This window comes from Simochromis diagramma, unplaced genomic scaffold (assembly GCF_900408965.1).
Source record: "Simochromis diagramma unplaced genomic scaffold, fSimDia1.1 OVJJ01000418.1, whole genome shotgun sequence".
Taxonomy (NCBI): domain Eukaryota; kingdom Metazoa; phylum Chordata; class Actinopteri; order Cichliformes; family Cichlidae; genus Simochromis; species Simochromis diagramma.
Window position 1 is genome coordinate 301,894 of NW_024387407.1, and position 26,803 is coordinate 328,696.

A 26,803-nucleotide genomic window follows, 5' to 3' on the forward strand; every position below is an offset into this window, starting at 1 on the left:
TCCTCTACCTAATCACATTATTGATATATGTAATACACATATATACAGGAGAAGATGGATGAATGGATTAAAGATATTCTTAAATTCATTGCTAGTTACAGTTAAGCAAGATGTTCTAAGAGCAATTGGAGGAGAGTCACAGATTTTAAGCCCTATGCGAGTGTCCCCAAGAGGGTTAGGGACCCCCTAGGGATCTTCTACGTAATCACATGAGCCAGAGTGTGAAAACGGGTTTAGGTCACAATCAACCAGGGTTTCGGGTGAGCTCATTGTGAAACCTAGCCCCACCCCATCATGTGATTTCCTGAGGCCAGATGGCCAAGGATGTGAGTGGGCGTTAAGGCGTCTGGCAAGGGATCTCAAAGCTGGATTATAGATGGCAGACAGCTGGTGTCTTTGCTCAAAGATGGTCGCTCACAGTGGACAAAAATGGCGTCTTTCACTCCTCTTTCTAACCATCTGTCCTCTCTGTCCAAAATGTGAACATTGGCATCCTTTAGATGCAGATGGACCGCTGAGTCTTGTCCTGTGGAGGTGGCTCTTCTATGTTGTGCCATGCGCTTGTGACGTGGCTGTTTGGTCTCTCCGATGTAGAGGCCTGGGCATTCCTTGCTACACTGTACAGCACACACCACATTGTTAAGTCTGTGTTTAGGAGTTTTGTGTTCGGGATGAACCAGTTTCTGTCTGATTGTGTTGCTGGGTCTGAAGTACACTGGGATGTCTTTTGCTTTCCTTTCCAAAAACTCTTACAAATTCATTCATAACCAAGTTATTTGTTATGGACTTCTCATGGGCCAAGATCAGAAAATTCCTCTTTCTTTAACGTAACAAAAGTAAATAATCTTTACTAAAATCGCTGAGATTATATCAGTATATGAAACGTAGAGAACTGTTGAGGGCAGAGTTGAAAGCTGCTTGATGCCTGCTTCTGTGCTCACAGTGTTGTGTCTGTCTCTTGCAGACTGTTAATGTCCAGATGCTCCTTGCTGAGCTCACTCTCTTCAGTTGCTTGTCGGATATTGGTCACAATGGCCACCTTCCTCATCTTTGCCCGGAAAGACTTACTGAGGAAAAAGTAAACAACAGGGTCCAGGCAGACATTGAAAACTGCCACCATGGTGGTCACCTCCATTACATAGTTCAAGACTGAGCCTACAGAGTCATTGCTCCACAGAAGACTATAGGGAAGACGAGCCAGGTGATAGGGGACAAAGCAAACACAGAAGATGCTGACCAGCACTAACATGTTCCTGCGAGACTTCACAAGCTTCTCTGAGCCAGAGGAGGCCAGCTGCCTCTGCTGGGCCTGCAACACCCTGCGGGAGGTGCTGTAGTAGAAGAAGACCAGGGATATGAAGACCAACAAGAAGATAATGGGAGACAAAGTGTGGACGATTGTGAAGAACAGCTTGATTGATTCACTAAAGAAGGGATCACAGCAGCTGGGGTTAGAGGTCACTGGGGTCTGGGTGATGAAAAACAGGATGGTGTATGTCACAGTCGGAACCAGGAGAAAAACCCAGGTAATGATGGAAATGATGTGGGCAGTTTTTGCTGTCTGCAGGATGTGAGTTCCTAAAGGTTGGACGATCTTTAGATACCTGAAGAGAGAAGATAAGGGGGTTGAGTAGATGACTCAGGCACTATTTATTAATTATTAGTTTCAAATCAGCAGAAATCATTAATAAAGTCAAAATTCTTGTCAGCGCTTTAGTCAAGCTGTCAGGCGTAAACAGCATTACCATGAAATGCAGTTAGAGTAAAAGGTAAAAGGTTCCTCTAATCTTCATCATGAAGTTTACCTGTTGGCAGCGATGTAGCCCATGAATATGATGCTGGCGTACATGTTGATGAAGATGGCACAAGCTCCAAAACTACAGTAGAGCTGCCGCATGATGACAGAGCTGCTGGCATAGTGGGTGATGCGGAGTGGCAAAGAGAGGCAGAGCAGGAAGTCAGCAGCTGTCAGGTTTTTCAGGTAGATCTTCAAGCTGCTCGATGCCCGCTGCTGTGCTCCACAAAAGTGAAACTTCATGATGAAGCCATTGAGGATTAACCCCACCTAAAGAAACACAGAAAGGATGGAGAGGACAGGACTTCAGCACATACACTGAGAACCTTTAACACATTTTTAACAGTGATCTGATGATTTGAAACTTACCAGGAACACTAGACTGTAGACCAGCATAAAGAAAGGATAGGCTGAAGTGTTAACAGCATCGCAGGTCTGGTTGGAAGATGAAGTCCCATTTATTGTGTCAGCCATGTTTCTGGAGCTGAAAAATAAATCCAATTTATTGAGTTCAAGAAGGAGCAGTCATAGAAATCCACTGCTCAGTGTTAATAACCAATTATACTAACACTTTATCATTAGTATTGTTTTTTTACTTCATTCTTCTTTTTTTCAGATCTAAATCACCATACTCGGTTTCTCAAGACCAGTGTTGGGCAAGGTACTTTGAAAAAGTAATTACTAGGAAAAGTAACCATTGTGGTACTTTAAACTTTTACTGACCCTCTGGGGTCCAGGGTTTAATTGGCCGTTTTTGACTACTTTGCCTACTTGGCTTTCTTTTCAGCACGATCTCACATGTCTGAATGTACTTTTTTTCTTTTCCATTTTGACATACTGCATTAACACAATTGATCTGAACACAGACAAAAACCATAAATTCAGAATCAAAGTCATAGTTTTTATATTTAAAAAATCAATTTCGTGGCTTAATGTCAGGAGTGTCATGTGTGGAGGTGAGGAAGAGATGACCCCCCCCGCCCCTCCTTTCAAAGGCCGGTACCTGACGGCCGAAAGTTCTTGCACATGGATACAGATGCTTACACATACACACACATAATGCCTTGTCTTAGAACCATTGTGCGGGTTTACGGTGGTAGGTGCTTGTGTTGTATTGTGTATTGTAACAGTTTGTCAATAAATAGCTGCCAGCGAGCTGCTCTTTAAAGGACTTTGGGCTAGAGGCAGGTTAGGAGCGTGAGCTCCAAGAGCTGGTTCTTAACCAAAGACTTCCCTTGCTAGCAAGTAAAAGATGTTCATCTTGTTTTTGTCGTTAACGAGAATAAGTTTCTAAACCAGCGGGGCTTGTGGAAACACAGATCCAACAGGTGGCCACACGGCCAGTGGCTGAGGCAACTAAGCAGATCGAGAGGCCCACCACACGGAAGCCAGTGGCGGCGACTTAGCAGGTCCAGAGGCATGCCACACAGAAGGAAGTGGCGGCGTCTGAGCAGGTCCAGAAGCCGGCCATGCCGAAGGCAGTGGTGGCGACTGAGCAGGTCCGGAGGCCGACCAGGCCGGCGACGAGCTGCAGACGACGAGCTGCAGAGGATGGCGTGGGAGCCGGCGGAGGAGCAGCTGCCGGCGATGGCGTTTGAGCCGACGGAGGAGCAGTTGCATGGCGACAGGGGGCAGCTGCAGGCGACGGAGGGGCAGCTTCAGACGACGGTGTGGGAGCCGGCGGTGATGTAGCCAGCGGTGACGGAGCGGCAGCTGCGGGGCCAGCAGCTGCGGGAACCTCTGGCTGAAGGCAAGTGGGGTCAGCAGGTGCAGGAACCTCTGGCTGAAGGCAGGCTGAAGGCACCAGGGAAGGTGGGAGGGCGTGAAAGGCTGGATCAGGAGATGGAAGCGGTGCTGGATTAGCAGGTGGACAGGCTAGCTGTTCCGAGCCTCCAGAGCATGAGGGCACTAGCTGGAGAGTCTCAGCTGAGCCTCTAGGGGGGTCAGGTGGAATTCTGGTTGCCCTCACCCTGGGTGCTGGGAAAGCCACGGGAGGTGGCTGGGCACCAGTCACCCCTACCTGAAAAACAGGAATGGGTGTGGAGGTAGACTGGGTCACAGTTGCCCTCGTCCTGGGAGCTGGCACAGGAGTGAGTGCTAGCTGGTCCCTAGCCACCCGAGGAGGTGCTGCAGGGACAGGCTGAGCAATAGCTGCCCTCACCTGAGAAAGTGAAACAGATGGAAGGGAAGGCAGTCTCTGAGCTGCCCTGCTAGCAGAAAAATCAGAATCAGAATCAGAATCAGAATACTTTATTAATCCCTGGGGGAAATTATTTTTTGTTACAGTGCTCCATTTTAAACCAACATTAAGACAAGACAGACAATACACTAACTAAGAATAGTACAATATATACATATATACACATACATACTTCACTCATAAATAAATAGTTGGAAAAGAAACATGTGTAGCTGTAGCAGCAAACAGTGTGTTAAGTGGATGCGTTGTACAGGGAGATGGCCACAGGCAGGAATGATTTCCTGTGTCGTTCAGTGGTGCTTTTCGGTAATCTCAGTCTCTCACTGAACGTGCTCCTGTGACTGACCAGCATGTCATGGAGTGGGTGGGAGGTGTTATCCAACATTGTCTTTATCTTGGACAGCATCCGCCTCTCCGACACCACCATGAGGGTGTCAAGCTCCATCCCCACAACATTACTGGCCTTACGGATTAGTTTATTAAGTCTGTTGGCATCTGCGACCCTCAGCCTGCTCCCCCAGCATGCAACAGCATAGAGGATCGCACTGGCCACAACAGACTCATAGAAAATCCTCAGCATTTTCTGGCATATGTTGAAGGACCTCAGTCGCCTCAAAAAATAGAGACGACTCTGGCCCTTCCTGTAAAGTGCTGTGGTGTTTTTAGCCCAGTCCAGTTTATTGTCAATGTGTACTCCAAGGTATTTATAGTCCTCCACGATGTCAACACTGACCCCCTGGATTGAAACAGGGGTCAAGTGTTTCCTGGTCTTCCTGAAGTCCACGATCAGTTCCTTGGTCTTTGCCACGTTGAGCTGCAGATGATTCTGCTCACACCACGTGACAAAGGAGTCGACCACAGCCCGGTACTCTGTCTCATCATCCCTGCTGATGCATCCAACCACCGCAGAGTCATCAGAAAACTTCTGAAGATGGCAGGTCTCTGTGCAGTGGCCGAAGTCTGTGGTGTAGAGGGTGAAGAGGAAGGGGGAGAGGACAGTCCCCTGTGGTGCCCCTGTGTTGCTGATCACCTTGTCAGACACACACTGTGGGAGACGTACATATTGTGGTCTTCCTGTCAGGTAATCAACAATCCAGGACACCAGAGAAGCATCCACCTGCATCGCTGCTAACTTATCACCCAGGAGGGTCGGCCTGATGGTGTTGAAAGCACTGGAAAAGTCAAAAAACATGACCCTCACAGTGCTCACCGGCTGGTCCAGATGGGTGTAGACACGATTGAGCAGGTAGATGATGGCGTCCTCAGTTCCGAGACGAGGCTGATAAGCGAACTGAAGGGGATCCAGATGTGGTCTTACAATGGGTCGCAGCTGGTCCAGGATGAGCCTTTCCAGGGTCTTCATGATGTGGGAGGTCAGTGCCACGGGCCTGTAATCCTGGGGGCCACTGGGACGTGGCGTCTTTGGTACAGGGACGAGGCATGATGTCTTCCACATCACTGGGACCCTCTGCAGACTCAGACTCAGCATAAACAGTTTATGAAAGACTCCACTCAGCTGGGGGGCACAGGTCTTGAGGACGAGGGGACTCACTCCGTCTGGTCCAGCAGACTTGCCTGAGTGAAGTCTCCTCATTTGCATCTCAACCTGGTATTGAGTGAAGGTGATGGGTGGGGGAGGGGTGTCAGGAATCTCAAGGGAGGCAACATGTGAAGAGAGAGGCTGGCACAGTGGTGTGGCTCTGGATTCCAGGCTGACTACAGGTGAGGTTGTGGGGGTGGGAGCAGACACTGTGGTGTCGAATCTATTGAAAAACAGATTCAACTCATTGGCTCTATTCTCACCTCCCTCAGCTCCCCTGCTGTTGGTTGGCCTGAATCCAGTGATGGTCTTCATGCCCCTCCACACCTCTCTCATGCTGTTCTGCTGGAGTTTCCACTCCAGCTTCCTCCTGTAATTGTCCTTAGCCTCTCTGATCTTGTCCTTTAGTAACACCTGGATCTTCCTCACCTCCTCTTTGTTGCCCCCTCTGAAAGCCCTCTTCTTGTTGTTGAGGAGGGCTTTGATGTCCTTAGTCACCCACGGCTTGTTATTTGGGTAACAATGAACAGTCTGAGCTGGAACAATGGAGTCGGTGCAGAAAGTTATGTAGTCTGTGATACACTCAGTAAGCCCATTGATGTCCTCGGCGTGAGGCTCACAGAGTGTTTCCCAGTCGGTCACCTCGAAACAGCCCTGTAGTTCTGCTAAGGCCTCCTCTGACCACCTCCTAACAGTCCTGGTGGTCACAGGTTCCCTCCTCACAATTGGCACATAGCGGGGGGTGAGGTGAATCAGGTTATGATCTGACCTACCAAGTGGGGGGAGGGAGGAGGAGCTGTATGCATCCTTGACGTTAGCATACAGCAAGTCTAAAGTTTTCTCTCCCCTGGTGGGACAGTCCACATATTGTTTGAATGTTGTTAGTGTATTGTCCAGTGAAACATGGTTGAAGTCACCCGAGATCACAATAAAGGCACTCGGGTGCTGAGTCTGTAACCGAGCTATGGCAGAGTGGATAGTGTCACATGCAGCTGTGGGGTTAGCAGAGGGGGGTACATAAACAGCCACCAAGATGACGTGAGAGAATTCCCTGGGTAAATAATACGGCCTGAGTCCAACAGCACACAGTTCAGTGTGCTGAAAAGGTTGAAAAAGGTTGACTGATGGGTGAAATGGTGGTTGAGTGGGAGAAATTACCAGGTTTAGCAGTGATAATGTCTTGAGCAGTGGCCTGTGATAGGCGGGCGATGTGATTGGCGGGCGAGCGAGGAGCGGAGCAGCGAGAGAGAGAGCGGCCAAAGCTTGGCAAGTGACACCCACTCTCCGTGGCGAATGCTCCGAAGCAGGTAAGGCAGCAGGTGGAGGACCCTGGCGTCTTCGAGGGCCGCCCAGAGCCAGACGAGTCATGTCGAAGATTTGCTCCCTCTCCAGAAATAGCCACTGTTTCCCCTGAAGCTTCTCTGCCCACATGGAGAGCGCTGCCTCCTGCCGCTCGAAAAAGTCAGAGTCCGCTGGGTCAAAAGTGTGTCTTCTTGGCACCGGTTGCGTCATTCTGTCAGGAGTGCCGTGTGTGGCGGCAAAGAAGAGACGACCCAAATGCAGGACTCGCAGTGAAAAAGATTTATTGGATCGAGAGAATGAACAAAGCAGGAACGGCAGGAGGCAGCGCTCCTTCGGTGGCCGGAGGAGCTTAGGGGAAAACAGCGACTTTTCGCGGAGAGAGAACACGTCTTTGCAGGGACTCATCTGGCTCTGGGCGAACCTGCTGCCTCCCCTGCATCGGAGCATTCGCCGGGTGGGTGTCACTGATCAAGTTTCGACCGCTCACTCCCTCGCTCGGCTCCTCGCTCGGCTCCTCGCTCGGCTCCTCGCTCGGCTCCTCACTCACTGGCCTCTCCGCATCGCCACGGCACAGCGGCTACGCCTCCCACCTCCGTTCAACGGAGGCTCCCGCATCAGACGCTCAGTTGTTTACACCGTCCGCTTCCTCTTCCCGGAGAAAGCAGTGCATATGCCACCATAAAATGGACCGTTTTGAGCGACTCCCCGTGTTGAGTTCCAGTGACTGTTTTCCACCCTCCTCATTTCATTCTTCACTTAAAACAAATAATAGACTAATCTCCGATCCATGGGGAGTTTCCCTCCTGGAGGATGATGTGAACTGGGAAGAATTTTTCTGCTCTGCTCCCTCTGAGCTGGGATTTATTAAGGACAATATCCGCACTTCAACACCCCCGTAGACTGTTCAATTAAAGACTGTAAATGGTGATGGCAAAAGGGACAGAACATTCTCTGATAAATCTATTACGGTCCCTGTGTACTCAAGCCCTTGGTCTGCTCACTCTAGGACTGTTTTATCTGAGACTGCTCCATCGTCCAACTGTCAGCCTGTTTAGTTTTCATCAGCCCAGGCTACTCTTAAAACTCCTCCTGCACCTACCTTTCAGTATCACTCACCCAGTCATTATTTCCACTCCTATCAGTCAGACTACACCCACACCTGTACCAGCTGCCCAGGACGAGGGCAGCTGCGACCCAGTCCACTCCTGCAGCTGTTCGTGTTCATTGGGTGGGAAGGTGACTGGCGTCCAGCCACCTTCCATGCCTGCCCCAGCACCCAGGCTGAGGGCAGCCAGAACCCAACCAGACCTGTATAGAGGCTTCGAAGAACTAGCCCGTCCACCTGCTAGTTTACCACTCCATCCACCTCCTGATCCAGCCTTTCATGCCCTCACACTATCTCTAGTTAGGCTAGCTGAGCTCTTCCCCGCTCAAGCACCTGATGCGCTAGCCCAAGCTGCAGCTTTATCCCCTTCACTAATTCAGTCTATAGCTCAGCCATTAGCCTCACCAACCTCAGCCAATAGCCTCCCCTACCTCTGTTAATCTACCGGCCTTTCCTGTCCAGTTGGTTCAGTCTCCTCCTGTCCCCCAATCGCCCGTCTTCCAGCCAGTCCAGTCTGTCGTCCAGTCTTTTGTAGTCCAGTCAGTTCAGCCTGTAGTCCAGTCTCCTACCCAGTCTTTGGCCCAGTCACTCATGTATCATCCTGTTCTGCTCCCTGACTTGCCGCCACAGCATTCGGAGCCAGCTGTGAGCTTTCTCGCTCCTCAGCCAGAGGTTTCCGCACCTGCACCTGCACCTGCACCTCCCAAGCCGTCACCTGCAGCTGCTCCTCCATCACCGCCGGACCTGCTCAGTGGCAGCCGCCGTCTTCCTCGCGGCTGCCGCTGTCATGCTCGCGGCCACCCACCATATCTACTCCAGCATCACCGCCGGTCACGTGGCCGCCCACCTGAACTGTCTTTCTTGTCTCAGCCACTGGTCACGTGGCCGCCCACCTGAACTGTCTTTGTTTAGGAGTCCGTCCCCCCGTCCTGGGTCCCATCCGTCCACCCTTTTTTGGTTGGTCGAGTGCCGGCCTTTGACGGGGGGGGGGGTACTGTCAGCAGGGTGAGTACAGGGCTGAACATAATCTGACTAATGACATATGCAGTGGAACTAGAACATAATGCACAGAGACAGAAAGGTGGCACAGATAAACACGAGCACGTAGAAAGTAACCTGAACACGAACAATTACACTGTCTAAACACACTAAGGCTACGTTCACACTGCAGGCGAAAGCGCATCAAATCCGATTTTTCTGACCCTATGCGACCCATATCCGATCATGGTGTGATAGTGTGAACGGCACAAATCCGATATTTTCAAATCCGATCTGGGTCACTTTCGTATGTGGTACTGAATCCGATACATATCCGATGTTTCAGAAAGCGACTGCTGTGTGAACGGTCATGTCGCATTAAATCCGTCTTTTACGTCACTGACACAAGACAGACGGCAATTATCAGCGCAGGAGAAGACATCGTGAACGCTTCCTGGCCATCCGGTGAAACTGCTGGGAAGACAACGTTGGAGAAACGTGAACATTTTATTTGCACTGTATATTCTGCAGATTCTGACAGAAATCTGCAACTATCCTTTGAAGCACCGCTCCTCTAAAACAGCAATAAGGATAATTATTAGGTTATTTACATTATTATGTATTTACATTATTATGTAAATAACAAAATAACACAAGTCCGAAGTCTTTATATTAAGACCATCAGTCAAACAATGCTGTTTGCTCTGGGTCTAAACAGAGCGCGTTGTGTGTGGCGTCTTCTTTTGCGCATGCGGGCCGCTTTGAGCGTTCACACTAGAGCGCGTTTGCTGTCACATTTTATTTATAGTGTGAACGAGCAGACAAAAAAATCGGATTTGATCAAAAAATCGGAATTGAGCATTAAGACCTGCAGTGTGAACGTAGCCTAAATGTCACAAATCTCTCACATCTTAAAACTCTCTCTCTTTTGTTCTCTCACAACCATCACTCCTAAAACGTCCCCCTCTTCCTAAAAAAACAAATACCATGTTTCCATATCATTTTTTGATAGGTCAACATTGTACCTTTTTCCACCGATAGGAAATGGTGTTTTTTGTTTTCTAAACTTTCGGGGGGTCATCAGCAGAGACTGCTTTCTAGCGCTGTCCTTAGACAGTAAATGTGACGACAGTATTCAGGAAAAAACACAGCGTTTTTTTTTGTTTTTTTTTATCATGACTCTGGTTTTACCTGGCCTATCACCACAATTTAAAAATGGGTACATAGCATCTTATTACTATGCTGCCTTAAATTGGTCATATGACTGGTTTACCACAACTACTTTATTCTTGCTCAGCAGTGCCCATGCAATTGCTTCCTCCCTGCCCCTGCCCCCTATCATAACTTGCACATTAAACAAGTATCAACTGTTTAACTTCCTTCTCTAATCTGATCAATGTTTCAACATTTGTTACTTTCCTTACTATCTGGCTTTTCTAAAAGCCGATTGAAAAGCCGAAATTGGGTCATCATACGCCTCAGTACATAGATTAAAGCTGTCATCTGCAATAGCAACTGGATAAAATCGTTAACAAGGGCCACAGTATGTGTGTCATGTATAAATGCAGAGAAGAAATCCCTGTATGCAGATGGAAAATGACCAAATATATTGCATAACTGAATATACAACACTTTTAAATATAATGTTGTGTTACTCACAGATTGTTCATAATAAATGCAAAAAATGAGTGTAAGGTTGATTTGCAGGCTAGTTAGGAGCTCTTAGTTAATAAAAAAGTGTTATAGAGCTGTAGGTTGTGCATCTTGAACACTGCCAGAAACCAGCTGTGATGCTGCGATCGCTGTATTGAAGGAACATAGTGTTTCTCTTCTAGCGTGTCAGAGCTGGTAAAGTATCTTTTATATATGCATATTTTAAGGTAAACATGAAATCAGTAGAAGAAAAAAGTGGAAGATGAAAAACCAGCAGGACTCACCTATGTTTCTGCAGTTGTCAATGAGTAGGAAAAGCTGCTTGAGCTTTTATATGCTCTTTTATCGTACTGCTTTAAATCTGGAAACACCGCGATCACACTTCTACCCTGCACTCTCACTTACTTCCTGTTTGTCTTCACTGCAATAAAAGTGCAACAGATTTAGAAACACACAAAAAACATGTCACTGTCTATAGAGAGGGAGAGAGAGAGAGCAAAGGGGAGAGACAAGAAAACTCCTTATCTGCATTTTAAGAACGTATGTGATCTTTCTTTGCCTTTAGACAATAATTCTGATGGCAAAAGAGGGACAGGCAAAAATAATAATAATAATAATAATGTGATATTCATCAATTCATCAATTCAATTCAATTCAATTTTATTTATATAGCGCCAAATCACAACAAAAGTCGCCTCAAGGCGCTTCATCGATACCCAACAATCATATGACCCCCTATGAGCAAGCACTTTGGCGGCAGTGGGAAGGAAAAACTCCCTTTTAACAGGAAGAAACCTCCGGTAGAACCAGGCTCAGGGAGGGGCGGGGCCATCTGCTGCGACCGGTAGTGATGGTAAATTTGATTCTTTTTACTGAATCGAGTGTTAATGAGTCACTCACCAAAGTGAATCGGGTGTTTTGAGTCATTTGATTCACTGAGTCAGTTGACCAGAGAGTGCAAAAATTTTACATTTTCACTCAAACTTAATTTGTTTCCCTTTTCATGTAAATCCCACTGCTAAGATGAATGATTTAAAAAAAACCAAAAAAAACCCAACTATTTTATAGAGAAAAAAGAGCAAAAACATTTCTAAAATTAAGCAATTTCTTATCAAAATTGCTTAATAAACATTTATTTTGTTTATTTGTATTTTATTAGTATTTTCCTTAAGTGTGTCAAATATACATTTTCTCATCTAAATGTCCACTGCGCTGTGAGCCAGGGGGCGGTAATGCGCCTTAACATTGGTTGCCAACCAAGAAGAAGAAGAAGAAGGAGCAGCTGTGAGCCAGGAGGGAGGGAGTGAGTGAGTGATTCGTTCGCTCGCTCTATGATTCAGCACAGGAGGGAGGGGGTTAGTGAGTCCTGAGTGATTCGTTCGCTCTTTGATTCAGCACAGGAGGGAGGGGGTGAGCGAGTCCTGAGTGATTCGCTTATGCTTACGATTCAGCACAGGAAGGGAGGGGGTGAGTAGCTCAAATGTGCTCTTAGCATGTTAGCAGCGCGATGCTACTGTGAACCGAGGAGCTATTTTCTTGATGTGAGCTTCTACTCAGGGGTTTTTCTTCCAGTTCAGAGCAGAAATGCTTTTGTTATGAAACTGGCTGTTGTTTTTCCCCCCACAATTTTAATTATAAGCTAGATATATTTCTACTAATGGAATTAGTTTGCTAACAGCAACAGGGATGAGTCAGTGAGTCAGTTGGGCTTGTGAATCATGATTCACCAGTCAGTAAAGTGATTCTCGAGTATTGAACGATTCGTTCACGAATCGAACATCACTAGCGACCGGTTGGGGTGAGAGAAGGAAGACAGGATAAAAGACATGCTGTGGAAGAGAGACAGAGATTAATAACAGATATGATTCAATGCAGAGAGGTCTGTTAATACATAGTGAGTGAGAAAGGTGACTGGAAAGGAAAATCTCAATGCATCATGGGAATCCCCCGGCAGCCTACGTCTATTGCAGCATAACTAAGGGAGGATTCAGGGTCACCTGGTCCAGCCCTAACTATATGCTTTAGCAGAAAGGAAAGTTTGAAGCCTAATCTTAAAAGTAGAGATAGTGTCTGTCTCCTGAATCCAAACTGGAAGCTGGTTCCACAGAAGAGGGGCCTGAAAACTGAAGGCTCTGCCTCCCATTCTACTTTTAAATACTCTAGGAACAACAAGTAGGCCTGCAGTGCGAGAGCAAAGTGCTCTAATAGGGTGATATGGTACTACAAGGTCATTAAGAAAAGATGGGACAAAAAAATATATATATAACGTATGTGATACACCGTAATGTGTGTTAGCGTTATTATGTGATTTACCTTTTGTGTATTGTATAAGTTTCCAGGTGTATTTTTCTTAAAGGAGGCCCTTAATTTGGTGATTTTGGGTGGAGAGTCAACATGTTGTGCAATCCCAAGTTGCGCCACAAGGGGGCACCTCCACCCTAGTGATACGGTTTAGTGTGAGCTACCGCTCGTCTTCAGATCTGGACGAAACGAGGGAGGAAAACACACTACCTGTAGTCCACCTGTTTTTTTTTTCAGCTTAGTAGATGATAAGGCAACACATGTGGTCCACATGATTAAGATGCCAAATAAGGGTAAAACCCGACCAACAGTTTGTCTTGGTGGGATCTGTATTTGTCTGTTTTTTCTCTTTGAAACGTGTTATGGTTAAGAGAGCAGAGCTAGCTTAGCTCACCCCATCCTGGAGTAGCCTTTTGTCTTTGGCTTCTTCTAAACTGAAGGCACTCTCTTGTAACAACAGTACACCACAGCTCCTCTATATTAGTGAGTTCACAGAGACAGTTTGATGTTCTACCACTGTAATTGTCTAAAGTTAGTGTAATAACAACTCTGGTCACTCTGAAATGTTGATGTGGAGATTTCCAATACAAGTTTGTATCTGAACCAGTACGAATGTTTGTTCTATTAAACTATGTGTGGGGGAAAAGAGTGTCATGTGTAACTTTGAGTAACAAGCAACAGATATGACTGTTTAGATTTTTTTTATATTATTTTAGTTTACTCAGATTTTAGTAATGTGACACAAAGAGATTAAGAAGTTTTTGTAACCTATTGTGAACACGTGAATGTGTATAAATAAAGCTTTAGCAGATGCGAGAGAGGAAAACACACTACCTTTCATCCATCTCATCATTTACTCTTTTTTTTCAGGACCATATATAAGCTGTTTGTTGCCCTCTTACTAGGGGAGTGTTACATAGACTAAGCAGAAGGAAGGCACACAGAGACTAGATAGTGTCTGAACCCCTTTCCAGGACGAAACAACAAAGATTCATGAATACATCAGGAAGATAGTTACGACTTATTATTTGCTTAGTAACTATCTCAGACAGCCGAAGCCAGAGAAAAAAGAGGAGCAAGAGGAACCATCATTGAAAACATGAAAACATGGTATTTAGCACCAACAGTTAGAAGAAGTGGCTGATATTAATCTAATATTAGAAATCTGGACCAGTGGATGGACAAAGCTGGGCTGAAAGATGGCACAGTGGCACTAATCATAGCAACACAGGAACAAACTCTAAAAACAAGATCAATAGTGTCATGGTCCATGCTGAGTGTCAAGGGTGTTGCTGTATGTTTCCATTCTGGCCCATGAGTCCAGGTTCTGCCTGTCTGGGCTAAGTTCCTGTTTCTGGGTGTATATTTGCAAACACTAGATGAAAGACCCATGGCCTCACGATACAGATTCCACAGTCAGGTCATTTTGGGGATACAGATGGTGGGCTCCACAATACTGTCTGTAATCTTTTTATTTTTACCAGTCATCATATTATTTACTTGGATTATATTCTGATTTTTTATTTTATTTTAGTCTCTGAAGGATAAATGGGTCCAATGCAATGTGCTACAAGATAGAAGAGTAAAGATAGTAAAGATAGAAAAATGTGAATTTCACTTTTCATCTGTCTTTTGGTCACTGGACGTGTTGCTTTGGCCCTGGCAGAGGCGGACACATTGTTCACCATCTCCTTCCTTATCATTCCTGATTGCCTTATTAGGTCCTTGTCTAATCTCGTCTAACTCGAACCTGCAGAAAGTCTCACAGTCTTGTTCTCTAAAACCTAAAGAATTATGTATTATTATGGTACCTGGGATAGTGTCCAGTTCTGATCTGACCCTGATAAGGAGGGATGGATGGATAGATAATTCATAAATTAATTGCTAGTTACAGTTAAGGGACTACTCAGTGAACTGAACTCTGGGTCTTTGCAGCCTGGCTACAGTGTTGGAAAGATGAGTGGGGCTGTTCCAATTTTCCTAACTTTGCCGAGAGCTTTTTTATAGAATAACAAACAGTTTTTCCACAACAAACTTTTCTTTTAAATGACTGCAACATCATTTTCTTTCTATCTTATGAAAATTTATACTTAAACTTGTTTATTGTTCCAGTAACCCATCTGAACAGTTCACTACACACATGGATGGTGGTATTTTGATAAAGCTCTGTCTTTAATATCAAATGGTTTCCTACTGTAGCTCCACGGTCTCCTCTCAGATATGGACAGCCTTGACAGAGACAGAAAGCAGCCAGCTGCCCATCTCAATAAGTGGTTCTACAAATTGTGTGTATATAAGTCATGTCCAAATTCATGGGCTGCATCCTCCTGAGGACCCGGCCTTCACGGTCTACGTGGGCCGGGTCCTCAAAAGGTCGGGTAGGCTGAAAGGAAACCCCTGTGAAATTGGACGGTGTAGCCTTTGGATTTGTGTCACTGCTGTCTCGGTGGAGTTTAATAAACTCGGCCGTCTGCTCCTTGCGGTGAACTGAAAATGATGTGTCGGGAGTTTCCTGTTCTCTGCTCCTCGAGCTCTCGGATAGCTATCGAGCTGGTGGATAACAGACATCTCCGAAAACGTCAGAGCACTTTTGTAAATATGTGATATCTTGATAAATCGAGCAGATATTTAATGTTTACACAGCTACATCCTCGCCTGCAAATATGTTAAAAGTTTTTTTTTGACCCAGAAAGAATAATAAGAGTGATATTAAAAACTTAGTAGCGGCCGCCATTGTTGGAAACTGGAATTGGAACCGCGCTATGAATTCTGAGATAGGTTGGGCAACTAATGACAGACCCGACCCATCCTTCAAATTCAGGGAAAAAGAGGACGCATTTGTCGACTGCATTCAGAGGAGTCTACGAATTTGGACAGCCTTCGTTGCGTCGCTGTGATGTAATCGGCCTACAAATCCATCCTCAGGAGGATGCAGCCCATGGATTTGGACATCCTCACAGCCACAACTCATTAGACTAGGAACCCATTTTACATCGTGGGCCACATAAAGCCCATATTGATTTGAAGTGGGATGAACCAGTGAAACAATGAAAAATGAACATCCATCCATTCACTTCCGCTTATCCCTTTCAGGGTCGCGGGGGGCGCTGGAGCCTATCCCAGCTGTCATAGGGCGAGAGGCGGGGTACACCCTGGACAGGTCGCCAGTCTGTCGCAGGACTAACACACAGCAACAGACAACCATTCACACTCATATTCACTCCTGTGGTAATTTAGATTAATAAAATAACCTATCCCCACAAGGTGCATGTCTTTGGATGGTGGGTGGAAGCCGGAGTACCCAGAGGGAACCCACGCAAACACGGGGAGAACATGCGAACTCCACACAGAAAGACCCCGGCCTGATGGTGGAATTGAACTCAGGACCTTCTAGCTGTGCGGCAACAGTGCTAACCACCGTGCCGTGAAATATGAATATGAATATGTCAAATTTACATTCATGTATTCATTGATTGACCTGTATTTTTTTTAAAGAATATCTTTGTCAGTTTACAAGAAATGTCTTATTTTATTTTTTATACTAGATATTGAAAAACATTTCTTGGTTATTTAATTGTTTATGTAGTATTGTACTTCATTATCATGGTGTAGTATGAATGACCTTTAGTAGGAAAAGCTGTAATACATATGAAAATACAATTAAAAATCCAAATTTTGTGCCTTCCAGTGGACCAGATTTATGTTTCACACCGCTGCAATTGAGGGATAAGACGACTTTTTAGTGTAAGAGAGAATCTGAAAATGAAAATCTACATGTTATCCTGCAATGCCAACTTTAATACTAATAAACTTGAAAAAAAAAACTTTATCGATAGGCAAACTGAAAAACACAAACAAACCGGAACAAAAGCAAAGCCATGAACTGAAACCTGGAATTATTGTGTTAGAAAAAAACAAAGACATCAGGAAACAACATATGGCAGTTCCAGAAATGATGCTCAGTAGTGACGTCAGCTATATCGCACAGTTTTTCCTCATCTTTCTGGGTGAGTGGCTTCATCGTCCTGGAAACACATGAGTTCCTCTCTGTTAGCTGTACAGTAAATAATTGTCTCAAATTAAATATAAATAAAAGAAAATTGAGTCATCAAGTCCTGGAGCATAGCACAAAGCGAACATATCAAATGTTAAAATTCAGTAATTGTCTTTTTGAACAATATATTTTCATTTTGAACTAATGACAGTGAACATAATATTTCTGTTTTTAATGCCTGTGTGTGACAGTAATGAGACACGTTGCTGAAGTTTGTAAAATAATAGAGTCACAGTTATAGTTAAAATAATGATATCGGAAACATGACTTCAGCTGCACCACAGTTACTTAAGCATAGAAAGCAGTTGGTGATCCCCTGGCAACATCATGTTGCCATGGATAAAAAACATGGCAACATGAAACTTGCTGGTTGTTCTTTGGCTAATGCTGGTTAAAGTCACTTGTACTGAAGGTGTTTCACCAAAATCCTCCTTGTTTTTTCTTTGGTCACTTTTGTAGATGTTAATTTTTCTAAATCACTCATTATTTAGTCCGTGAGGTGTCACCACAAAGTTTAGACTATGATGCAAAATGGAAACTGTCAAGGTCTGATGATCTTCACCGGTCGACTTGCGTTGGTGTGGTGTTCTCACTTCCTCTCCCTCTCATTTCCCTCTGTATGTGTTGTTTATGTTTATCAAGGTCACGCGCTCTTGGGAGCGTTCCCGTGCTGGAGACGTCAAACCTGCCACTAATCTTCTTGCCTTGACTATTTAACAGAGGGCCTCAGTCAGCCCTGGAGTATTAAGTATTAAGTGGAACTTGGAACTGAGAGGAGAGAGGAGGAGAGTTATGAGAGCTGAATCATCACTGAGAAAAGGGTTTGGAAGTCACTGTGTTTTTGCACATCACTACCACGGACCATGCTAGAGCACTATACATTGTACACAGACAGTGTTGGGGAGTAACAGAGTGCATGTACCAGCATTACATATTTAAAACAAAATTTTAGTAACTGTAGTCCATTACAGTTACCGTTTAAAAAGGTGATGTTCAGAATAAAGTTACTTTGTTGAAATAAATGAATTACATAGCGGTCTGTTCCTGTTTTATATGTTAGGCTATGCCCTTTCATATGGGCAGAAATCTGTGCCATCAGAAACTGAATTTGAATAAGTTCAATTTGAATTTGAATTGCTCAGATTGAATCTGAATTGTAACTTAAATAAATGCTTTTAAAAACAGAATATGAATTAGCCTAATTTGAAATTCAATTTATTGGTTTGAAAATGATCATCACTAAACTGAAATTGAATTTTTTAGTTTGAAAATGAATTCATTTGCTTTGAAACTGTATTTTATCCTTTAAAAATCTAGCTCTTGAATAATTTCAGATTCACTTCTCACCATTCAGTTTCAGTTCTACAATTCAGTTTCAGTTCCAAAATTCTGTTTTTTGGGACTTACATCCGGTTCCGGTTCAAAAGTAATCAAGCGCAGATTAATAGAACTACGTTTTACTAGCGGACTGAAAGTGTTACTGACGGGAATCTACAGCATCTTGAGCTGAATTAAGACTTCAGAAGTCATTCGTCATGTCGAATGACCAGCGGATAAACTCTCAGGTTGTTAATAAATGTATTACATGTAAAAGAACAAGCGTCATGTTGACAAATGATAGCCGTACAGTAACTTTTATGCTTATTGTAGCTGTTAGCTAAAAATGCTAATTTAGCGTAGTTTGCCCTGAATTCAGCTTTGACAAACAAATATGATCGACTGTTTCTTGTAGAATTCCAAAGTTGTCATCTTGTACCCTCTCAGAGCTCTGTACAGACCCCTACAGTAGGGAAACATAGAATAGATAGAATAGAATAGAATAGAATAGAATAGAATAGCCTTTATTGTCATTGTACAGAGTACAACGAAATTGGAGTGCCACTCCCTTGGTGCAAGTTTCAATAATAAATATAAATGTAAAATATAAAAAGTACAATAAAATAATCGCAAGTACTCAAACAATAGTAAGTACGATATATACAGGATAGCAGCATTAATATAATGACAGTATGAATAGCAGCATAATATAATGGCAGTGACGGTATGGTATAGCTAAGCAGGTTCAATTGTTTTTGTGCTTATTTACTACGGTGATAGCTCTGGGAAAGAAGCTATCCCTGAATCTGTTTGTCCTGGTTTTATGTGACCTGTACCGTCGGCCTGATGGTAATAGTTCAAACAGTTGGTTGCTGGGGTGAGAGTGGTCCTTGATGATATTGCCAGCTCTGCTGAGGTACCGAGAGTTTGCAGTGACCTCCAGGCTGGGCAGAGAGCAGCCAGTGATCTTCTGGGCTGTGTTGATGACCCTCTGCAGTACTTTCCTGTCCACAGCTGAGCACCCTGCATACCATGATGTTATGCCGTACGTTAGGATGCTCTCTATGGTGGCTCTGTAAAATGTCACCAGCAGCCTCTCCTCCAGGTTGTTCCTCCTGAGCACTCTCAGAAAGTGGAGACGCTGCTGGGCCTTTTTAACCACCGCTGTAGTATTTGCAGTCCAGGAGAGGTCATCAGAGATCTGCACGCCCAGAAACCTCATGGAGTGTACCCTCTCCACACAGTTCCCGTGGATGTAAAGTGGGGCCGGGTCTGCTCTGCCCTTCCTAAAGTCCAAGATAAGGTCTTTAGTTTTCGTGGTGTTCAGTTGGAGGTTGTTAACTGAACACCACTCAGTCAGTCTGTTGACCTCATCTCTGTAGTCCGACTCATCCCCCCTTGAGATGAGTCCAACCACTGTGGTGTCATCCGCGAACTTTATGATGGTGTTTGAGAGATGGGTAGGGGAGCAGTCGGATGTGTAGAGCGTAAACAGGAGGGGGCTCAAAACACATCCTTGTGGAGACCCGGTGCTGAGTGTGATGGTGCTGGACAGGTGGGGGCCGAGTCTGACAGACTGTGGTCTGTTTGTCAGGAAGTCCTTGATCCAGAGGCAGATGGGGGTGGAGAGTCCCAGGTGAGACAGTTTCTGGACCAGGATCTCCGGGATGATATGATTGAATGCTGAGCTGAAGTCCAGGAAGAGCATTCTCACATAGCTTCCTCGGTGCTCCAGGTGACTCAGCGCAGTGTGGAGCGCTATGGTGATAGCGTCCTCGGTGGATCGATTTGTCCTGTAGGCAAATTGGTGGGGGTCCAGAGTGGGAGGCAGACCGGCCCTGATGTGCTGACAGACCAGTCTCTCAAAGCACTTCATCACTACAGGCGTAAGTGCAACAGGCCTGTAGTCATTTGGGCTGGCCACAGCTGTCTTCTTGGCGATGGGGATGATGGTGGAGGTTTTGAGGCAGGGCGGGACGGTGTTTGATGACAAGGAAAGGTTGAAGATTTTAGTGAAGACTCCGGTCAGTTCGTCAGCACATGCTCTGAGAACCTTTCCATGTATTCCATCAGGACCTGCCGCCTTCCTGGGATTCACTGACCTTAGAACACACCTCACTTGATGCTCCCTAAGTGTTAGTGTGCCAGTGCTGGGGCCGGGTGGAAGTGGTGTGGCAGCTGAGGGCCTGGTCGTCTCAAAGCGGGCGAAGAAACGGTTTAGATCCTCAGCCAGCGAGGCATCAGTCCTAGATGTCGCCTGGTTATTGCTTCTGTAGTTGGTAATGTGATTGATCCCCTGCCACATTTTTCTGGGGTGGTTGTCAGCAAAGTGATCTTCAATCCTCCTCCTATAGGCAGCCTTAGCTTTCCTGATGCCTCTACTCAGGTCTGCCCTGGCCGCCCTATACGCAGCCCTGTCCCCTGACTTGAAGGCAGTGTTGCGGCTTTTTAGGAGGGATTGCACTTCGCTATTCATCCAGGGTTTTTGATTTGGAAACACCCTGACCCTTTTGTTGACGGTGACATTGTCAACACAGTTCCTGATGTACGAGAGTACAGTGTCCGTGTACTCCTTGAGGTTGTGGCTGGAGAATAAATCCCATACAGTTGTTGAGAAGCAGTCCTGCAGTTGAGAGAGGGCTCCTTCAGGCCAGGTTTTTATTGTCTTTGTCTGGGGCTTTGTTTTTCTCAGCAGGGGGGTCTAGGTGGGGGTGAGGGACATGCAGAGGTGGTCAGATCCAGCCAGGTGGGGGAGGGGTGTCGCTCTGAAAGCATGCCTGATGTTTGAATAGACATGGTCCAAAGTGTGTTCTCCTCTCGTAGCAAAGTCCACAAACTGGACAAATTTAGGAAGCACAGTCTTTAGGCACGCTTTGTTAAAGTCGCAGGCGGCAATAAAAACCCCATCAGGGTGGGCAAGCTGTTGTTTGTTTATGGTGTTGAGCAAGAGGCTGAGAGCCGTGCTAACGTTAGCATCCGGCGGTATATAAACAGCTATCACAATAACTACTGTAAACTCCCTCGGGATGTAAAAAGGTCTGCACGAGACTGCCAGAACCTCCAAATCAGGAGAACAGTGTGTGTGAATGATCCTGCTGTTACAGCACCACTCGTTATGCACTTGTTAAACACATAGCCCCCCTCCGAAACATGCAAAACAGTGTCCAAACCTTTGTATTTTAGCTTTATTTATGTCTTACACAGCATCCCATACATGTTTATAATTGACCCCATATGTGTACTTTTGAGCCTGCATGCTGTGCAATCATTCCACCTTGTAAAAAGAACAGATTACCATGAATCCACCTCCATGATGAATGTGTGCAACTTTCTCATCATCACTTAACAATTCATTTTGTACACCTGTGTATTTTTATTATTTACTTTAAATGTACAGTACTTCGTGACAGCTTTGGTTTTTTTTTTAAGTGCTGTATAAATAAAGATGATGATGTTTTAAGTGTTTTAAGAAAAATAAAGACTTCTGATGACGAGAATGGTGACTCATGTGGGTTAGACAGACTGCTGAGCTGCTTCAAAACATGCTGAAACCGCATAATTTGCATTGTGCACATGTGGGTGACTATGTGGGTTATTAAACACGACAGGCATGCAGTAAAACAGGTTTTATCAGAAAGAGGAAACTGGACAACCACAGAGGTGCTAGTTTCATAAAAAAGTTTTGAAAAACTGCATCACTGAAGCAACTTAAAGGAAGCTAATTACAAAAAATCCAAACAATTACATTTTTAAGTTATCCGAGTGACTTATATATCATGTTTAACCTGAGTAGCGAAAGAGCGGGGGTCTGAAAAGACGGGGGTCCGCTGCTCTCGCCGGCTGGAGTGACCATTGAATCCCCCGGTTGAGTGGGTGGGTAACAGACGTCTCCAAAAACATCGGCGCACTTTTGCACATATGCAATGTCTCGATAAACAAAGCAGATATTTGAAGTTTACACAGCTACTTTCTCACCTGAGAAATGTTAAAAGTTTATTTTGTGACCCAGAAAGATTAATAAGAGTAATTTTAAAACTTAGTAGCGGCTGCCATTGTTGGGAACTGAAATTGGTTGGGCCGCACTATGAATTCTGGGATATGGTGGGCCACAAAGGACACACCCGACCCATCCTTCAAATTTGGGGAAATGGAGGACTCATTTGTCGTCTGCATTTGATGGAATCGCCGAATTGGGACAGCCTTCGTCGCCTGGCTGTGACAGCCTCCAAAGGATACAGCCGACGTTTTGGGACACAGTTATACACATCAGAAATGGACCTTCTAAGTAAAACAGGAAATACAGACACAGAGATCCAGACTGGACACTGAACTTAACAGACAGACCCACGAGCAGACACTATGACATCATGGACAGACAGAGGGAACACAGCGAAGACCTGAAAAACTGTTGACAAGATTCAGAAAAGAAACCAAAACGAGTTCACTGGTGTTAAGATGCTGCTTTATTTGACACAGTACTCGTTTTTTCATTAAGCCTCATTCTGATGCAGGTTTTCTTACAGATTTAAGCTTCATACATACATCAAATTCACAGGAATTTGGCAACCTGAGACATAGAAAGTGAATGACATTCTGCAACTTTAAATGACTACAACAAAAATACACTCTGGCAAAATGAAGCGAACGACATTTTTCTGGGCCCAGGTAAGAGATTGAAGCAACTACCAATGAGAACATGGGGAACCACTGATTGATATACAACCTGGTAATAAATACATTAAAGCGTTACCCAGGCAACCATAGCCTGCAATGTCCACAAGTGACCAACAACCATTTTCAGAGCCATGTGCGATGAGGGGAATCACTTCCAGTGTGTGCATGGCTTTAACCCTCACTTCATAACTGTCATCATACCATCACACTCTCCCCAAAGGGAGTCATCTCTGTCCTCTGTAAATGTTCATCAGATGCCAAGTGTTATATCCATGTGAACCCAGACTGGTTCAATTTATTCATGCTAAATCAGCCACTGTGCTAATAGCTGAAAGCAACACAAACACTGATTCTGTCTTTATGTTTGTGTTAAGCACTGTATTGATTCATGTGCTTAGCAGAGAGTCATTAAACTGACAAGGATTAGGGATCCATGACACTGGTTTCACTGGTGTAATCTGACTCTCAAACCAAATGCAAATCTCTCTATTTTATAAAATGTTGAGCTTTTCCTTACAACTCACTGGGTTACTTCATTGCTGGAACACTGTCCAGTGGCTCTTTGGTACTCTCACTCTCCTCAGTTGCTTGTTGGTTGTTGGTTGTCCTGGACACCTTTCTAACCTTTGCCCGGAAAGACTTACAGAGGAAAAAGTAAACAACAGGGTCCAGGCAGACATTGAAAACTGCCACCATGGTGGTCACCTCCATTACATAGTTCAAGACTGAGCCTACAGAGTCATTGCTCCACAGAAGACTATAGGGAAGACGAGCCAGGTGATAGGGGACAAAACAAACACAGAAGATGCTGACGAGCACTAACATGTTCCTGCGAGGCTTGACAAGCTTCTCGGAGCCAGAGGAGGCCAGCTGCCTCTGCTGTGCCCGCAACACCCTGCGGGAGGTGCTGTAGTAGAAGAAGACCAGGGATATGAAGACCACGAGGAAGATGATGGGAGACAAAGTGTGGACGATTGTGAAGAACAGCTTGATTGATTCACTAAAGAAGGGATCACAGCAGCTGGGGTTAGAGATCACAGGGGTCTGGGTGATGAAAAACAGGATGGTGTATGTCACAGTCGGAACCAGGAGAAAGACCCAGGTAATGATGGAAATGATGTGGGCAGTTTTTGCTGTCTGCAGGATGTGAGTTCCTGAAGGTCGGACGATCTTTAGATACCTGAAGAGAAAAGATAAGGGGGTTGAGTGGATGAATCAGTCACTATTCATTAATTATTAGTTTCAAATCAGCAGAAATCATTAATAAAGTCAAAATTCTTGTCAGCGCTTTAGTCAAGCTGTGAGGCGTAAACAGCATTACCATGAAATGCAGTTAGAGTAAAAGGTAAAAGGTTCCTCTAATCTTCATCATGAAGTTTACCTGTTGGCAGCGATGTAGCCCATGAATATGATGCTGGCGTACATGTTGATGAAGATGGCACAAGCTCCAAAACTACAGTAGAGCTGCCGAATGATGACAGAGCTGCTGGCATAGTGGGTGATGCGGAGTGGCAGAAAGAGGCAGAGCAGGAAGTCAGCAGCTGTCAGGTTTTTCAGGTAGATCTTCAAGCTGCTCGATGCCCGCTGCTGTGCTCCACAAAAGTGAAACTTCATGATGAAGCCATTGAGGATTAACCCCACCTAAAGAAACACAGAAAGTATGGAGAGGACAGGACTTCAGCACATGCACTGAGAACCTTTAACACATTTTTAACAGTGATCTGATGATTTGAAACTTACCAGGAACACTAGACTGTAGACCAGCATAAAGAAAGGATAGGCTGAAGTGTTAACAGCATCGCAGGTCTGGTTGGAAGATGAAGTCACATTTATTGTGTCAGCCATGTTTCTGGAGCTGAAAAATAAATCCAATTTATTGAGTTCAAGAAGGAGCAGTCATAGAAATCCACTGCTCAGTCTTAACCGACCTATTATTCTAACACATTATTATTAGTATTGTGTTTTAATCCATTTCTAATATCATTATGCTTATTTCCTTTCTAAATCACATCACTCACTGTGTTAATGACATGCTCCATCTTGTGTAGTGATATTGCATAGGAACTATATTTCGTCTAAACATCTCAAAACTCTCTTACTACGTAGTCATTGTTTAACTGGGCCCCAGTCACAATGGCAAATCATTCAGAATATGATCAGAATAACTTTAACTTGCAATTAACCAGGTAACTACTTAAGCAGTGCCTTCTTTAATCCGATCAAGGTTCATGCTTTTGTTACTTTGAGGCTTTATTATTGTATTTCCCCATTATTGGGCTTTTTGAATAGCAACTTGAAAAGCTGATCAGCTGATCCAAAGTTGGATGCCCATACATCTCAGTACACAGATGAAAGCTGTCAGCTAAACTAACATTTAACCAGGTAAAATCCTTAATGTAACTTGCTTGTAACGTCAGATTGTTGCACAGTATGTTGGTGATATATAAATGCATACATAAGCAGATGACACTGTCAAATATTTTCTCGTGTTTCTCCTCTGGTATTCCTGCCAATGTCTTTTGGTGCACCACTCGTGCACTGAGCCATGTGCCTGGTTAACTCAGCCACTACGACATCAGGAGAATCCATGTGGTACAGAGGCCGGTTGTTCTTCAGTAGTTAAATGGGACTGCTCCCTTCTGGAAGTGACTCATTGACTATCAGCTGGGTTGATTGTGTGTGTGTGTGTGTGTGTGTGTGTGTGTGTGCTGCTAGTCACTAATGGAGTGGAGTCAGTTTCTTCAGCCAGTGGACGTGAATCATGGGCCTGTTGATGTCCAACTTTCAGCTCATACTGATGACCCTTTCTGAGCATTGCCGCCATGGTTGCTCTTCCACTATTGCTCTGTCTCCAGCTTCAGTGGCACTGTTCTCATTTTGTTCCCCTGCCACTCAGAGTACACCTCAGATGGCTCCGTGGAGTAGTGCTGGTTTATTCTTCTGCCTTTAATATCTCTAGTATACTTCTTCAAGTGGTTGGCCAAGGTTGTCAGTCAGCTTTGCTCTTTCCAAGGCTGAGTATATAATAATAATAAATCCCCTCTTGCCCCTGCGGGTGGTCTATCCTTCAAGCTTGGGTCGTCTGGTAGACAGATCCTTTCTTATTTAATGGTTTTTATTTATTTTCATGACTATTTACATTGAAGATTTTCACTGAAAGCATCAGATGAAACATCTGAAAAAACAACGTGCTATGAAGTCTGAACATCCCTGATTCATTCCAATTAACATAAAAACCTGTGAAGTGGATAAGTGACACAATGATAACATCCATTCATTCACTTCCGCTTGTCCTTTTCAGGGTCGCAGGGGGCGCTGGAGCCTATCCCAGCTGTCATAGGGCGAGAGGCGGGTACACCCTGGAAAGTCGCCTGCAAGTCGTCACAGGGGCCCCACACACAGAGACAGACAACCATTTACACTCACATTCACTCCCACATTCACACCTATGGGCAATTTGGATTAATCAATTAACCTATCCCCACTAACTGCATGTCTTTGGACTGGTGGGAGGAAGCCGGAGTACCCGGAGAGAACCCAGGCAAACACGGGGAGAACATGCAAACTGACAAGTTTGACAAGCCTGACAAGGAATGTGAAGTGAAGGCCACGGCAGGTGTCTACAACATGAATCTCACCGAGAGAAGGTCAAGGGTTTGCAGGAGGGCTGGGTATCGTCACTGATTTCTGTAATCGATTTGTTTTTAATTTGTTTCAATTTAAATTAGGGAAATTTTGCCTCAAACAGTAAGAAATATTATAATTCTGATCATTTATCAGTACTAACACTCATGAGACTTCATCACAGGTGTAAACATCACAGCAGATGCCTTTTTGTCAGTGTAAGTGAGGCTAAAACACAGAAAAACATGAAGGAAATTTTC

General features: G+C 44.8%; 2 protein-coding genes across 2 annotated transcripts; both read right to left on the minus strand.

The window, feature by feature from the left end:
* Positions 1–548: 548 nt before the first annotated feature.
* On the minus strand, positions 549–10,940 carry LOC120720741 (P2Y purinoceptor 14-like). Its single transcript, XM_040010510.1, has 4 exons — positions 10,858–10,940; positions 2,165–2,279; positions 1,806–2,065; positions 549–1,604 (listed from the first exon to the last, which is right to left on the minus strand). The coding sequence occupies exons 2-4, from the start codon at positions 2,267–2,269 to the stop codon at positions 938–940; spliced, it is 1,032 nt and encodes a 343-aa protein (XP_039866444.1). The 5' UTR covers positions 2,270–2,279; positions 10,858–10,940; the 3' UTR covers positions 549–937.
* Positions 10,941–22,697: 11,757 nt separating this feature from the next.
* Positions 22,698–26,020, minus strand: LOC120720742 (P2Y purinoceptor 14-like). The gene is made up of 3 exons (XM_040010511.1): positions 24,660–26,020; positions 24,301–24,560; positions 22,698–24,099 (listed from the first exon to the last, which is right to left on the minus strand). Exons 1-3 carry the CDS (start codon positions 24,762–24,764, stop codon positions 23,448–23,450), a joined length of 1,017 nt encoding a protein of 338 aa, XP_039866445.1. The 5' UTR covers positions 24,765–26,020; the 3' UTR covers positions 22,698–23,447.
* Positions 26,021–26,803: the final 783 nt, after the last annotated feature.

Excerpts from the sequence above, each read along its gene's own strand:
- LOC120720741 (XM_040010510.1), bottom strand. The coding sequence starts at position 2,269 with ATGGCTGACACAATAAATGGGACTTCATCTTCCAACCAGACCTGCGAT. Across the intron at positions 2,066-2,164 it reads TCTACAGTCTAGTGTTCCTG|GTGGGGTTAATCCTCAATGG; the intron begins GTAAGTTTCAAA and ends GTGTTTCTTTAG. Across the intron at positions 1,605-1,805 it reads GGCTACATCGCTGCCAACAG|GTATCTAAAGATCGTCCAAC; the intron begins GTAAACTTCATG and ends TTCTCTCTTCAG.
- LOC120720742 (XM_040010511.1), bottom strand. The coding sequence starts at position 24,764 with ATGGCTGACACAATAAATGTGACTTCATCTTCCAACCAGACCTGCGAT. Across the intron at positions 24,561-24,659 it reads TCTACAGTCTAGTGTTCCTG|GTGGGGTTAATCCTCAATGG; the intron begins GTAAGTTTCAAA and ends GTGTTTCTTTAG. Across the intron at positions 24,100-24,300 it reads GGCTACATCGCTGCCAACAG|GTATCTAAAGATCGTCCGAC; the intron begins GTAAACTTCATG and ends TTTTCTCTTCAG.